The sequence below is a fragment of the Montipora foliosa genome, chromosome 13 (genome assembly GCF_036669935.1).
Source record: "Montipora foliosa isolate CH-2021 chromosome 13, ASM3666993v2, whole genome shotgun sequence".
Lineage (NCBI taxonomy): Eukaryota > Metazoa > Cnidaria > Anthozoa > Scleractinia > Acroporidae > Montipora > Montipora foliosa.
The window spans coordinates 8,415,499-8,417,998 of NC_090881.1; the positions used below are offsets into that span (position 1 = coordinate 8,415,499).

Below are 2,500 nucleotides of genomic sequence, written 5' to 3' on the forward strand. Positions count from 1 at the left end.
ACAACCCATGTACAATGTATTTTTACTCTAGTCATTTACAAAAAAAAATTCTTTTTCCAGAATCATCTGGTTGCTAACAATGAGCTGTCTCCAAGCACTGTAACTCCAAGCAGTACAATTGCCTTGTCCCAAGTATCAACAGGAACACAGGTTCCTTGCATTCCTATTTGTCCCTACCAGGATGCCCAAGAGCGAACACAGCATTATATGAGGAGTGAAATTATCGAATTAATAAGGGACACTGCCATGAAGTATGTACATTTTGAGTCTGGAACTTCTTTACAGAAACTCATGGGAGATGTGGTTGATAGCAAAAACTGGTATCAAGTCTTTGGAAATTCAGTTGTCCAAGACAAAAACTCTGATGACACCCACTTCCTTGATATTCTATCAGAAGAGTACAAGGCTTGCAAGGACAAACAAGTTACCAAGAAAATAAACCAGAATGCAAAGAAACAAAAGGAAAAATTTTTGATTGGTAACACTACCGTATTTACCCGTGTATAAGTCGATCCCATGTATAAGTCGAACCCCATTTTTGATGGCAAAAAAAGCAATTTCTTAATTTCTTTGTTAAATGTTCATGGGACACTAATCTTGTATTCTTCGATTTCTGGAAATGTGGATACACAAAAAATTCAGGGCCTCGAGCGCTTAATAGTTTTGTGGTTCAGCATCTGTTGTATATGCGGGCATTTTGTCCTTGAGTTTCGAAAAAGTTCTCAGAAAATCGAACATGTAAACCTCAAACTAACCTGTTTCGTTGTTCAATGATAAAGGGCTTTAGGGGATCAGCACAACATCACAGGAAGCAGGAGTCAATCTTTGAAAGTAACTTGCGAACGATGCGAAAATGTTCAAGGTTTAATTGGTCCTTGACTTATAATTTCTCAAATGACAAACAAAACAAAACTCATAAACCAAACAATACGAAGTTTGCAAAAGTGAAGCTTTATTTATCAAGCATTTAAGTTAGCCAGGTTTGTATAAAGAATAAAAAACATTCATTACCAACCAGCATTTTCACGCAACACAAGTGACACTGCTTGCACGCAAACATGAGCATTGCGCCAGCTTACTAAGCCATTGAACGATTGAGTTTTTATTTCAAGAAACAGAAATGCCTTTTAGAGCTTTCCGCCTTTGGAAAACGAAAATTTCCAGTGTCTATTTCATATTTGTGCTTGTGAGTATCTTCAACATTTAGAGTTGGACAGATCCTTTTTCATTTCAACTGGAATTGCTTACATTCGTTTTGAAGTCTTTTGTCATTCATTTTGAAGTCTTTTGTCGGCTCTTGTCCACTACATTCGTTATGCCCAAGACAACATTATTATGTTAATTTTGAATAAATTACTTAGCTGGAACTTGGCTCAAAGTCTTTGAGCCGTGTATAAGTCGAGGGCGATTTTTGGAGCTTCTTTTGAGGCCATAAAAGGTCGACTTATACACGGGTAAATACGGTAAGTCCCAAAGTAGGTTGACCCCGGAAGGCAAGATACTTGACAATGTGAAGTCCCGCACTGATGTCTTTTGTTTGGACGTGGAAGAATTCCTCCCCCTGAATTTAAATTCACTAGACAGCGTGTTAGCCCTCAGATCATTGAGGAACTCACTGAATTTTTTCATCGAGACAACATTACCAGAGCTTCTTCATGTCAAAGTATATTGGTAGGTGGTGAAGAGACTACTATCCGATACTGGCAGGACTCGATAAAGAACGTTGTGCAGCAGTACCGTCTTGAATGCCCAAATGGTGTAAAAAGAACTTATGTTTATACACACCTGCCACGCAACTTCCGCATGAATACAATGCTTGCTGGCCTGTGCAACCTCTGTGATGATTTTGGACATTCAAACTTTGATGCCATGTGTTCTATTGCACACTCTGTTTCCCAAGTTGAAACAACAACAACAGTTGATTGTCATGGTGTTGTTAAGAGTTTACGAGCATATCAAACATTTTTGAAGACAAAGTTGGCAAAATCATCTGAAAGGCATTCCACATGCAAAGAACTGTGCATGAGTCATGCATTTGGATCTTGCACACAAGAGCATCCTGATCACTGTGCGGAAGTTACTAACTTCTATGATGCCTGCAAATCACTGTCATCAGCCATTGAGCTCTGTGCTCCAAGTTTAAGAGTGAAGCTTCAGGAAAAGTTGGCAGATGTTGTCAGTACTCATTGGGAGTACATTGGCCATCTGTTACGCACAAAACACCAGGCTGATTATTACCAGTACACCCTAAAGAACCTCAGACCTGGAGAATGTGTTGTGGTAGTGGATTATAAAATGAAGCTAGAACTGGGGAAACAAACGTGTGAAATACAAACTAAAGGGACTGGTATGGCAAGAGGGGTATTTCACTACACGGGATTTACGTTGTGGCACAAGTGGAGGTCGGTGAGAGGTCAGCTGAGGTGATAGACCTTTGGAGTGATGACACCAAGCAAGACACTTGGTTCACCCAAAGTGCCCTTGACATTGGCTTCAGTTG

The 2,500-nt window shown here is 39.7% G+C and overlaps 1 protein-coding gene across 1 annotated transcript in view; it reads left to right on the top strand.

Moving 5' to 3' along the window:
- Positions 1 to 2,500, top strand: part of LOC137981637 (uncharacterized) — a 5,709-nt gene that overhangs the window by 1,686 nt on the left and 1,523 nt on the right. Inside the window, 3 exon segments of the mRNA XM_068828719.1 lie at positions 61 to 501; positions 1,534 to 2,334; positions 2,337 to 2,500. The exon segment at positions 2,337 to 2,500 is cut by the window's right edge and continues 44 nt beyond it. Coding sequence (XP_068684820.1) covers positions 61 to 501; positions 1,534 to 2,334; positions 2,337 to 2,500 — 1,406 coding nt within the window.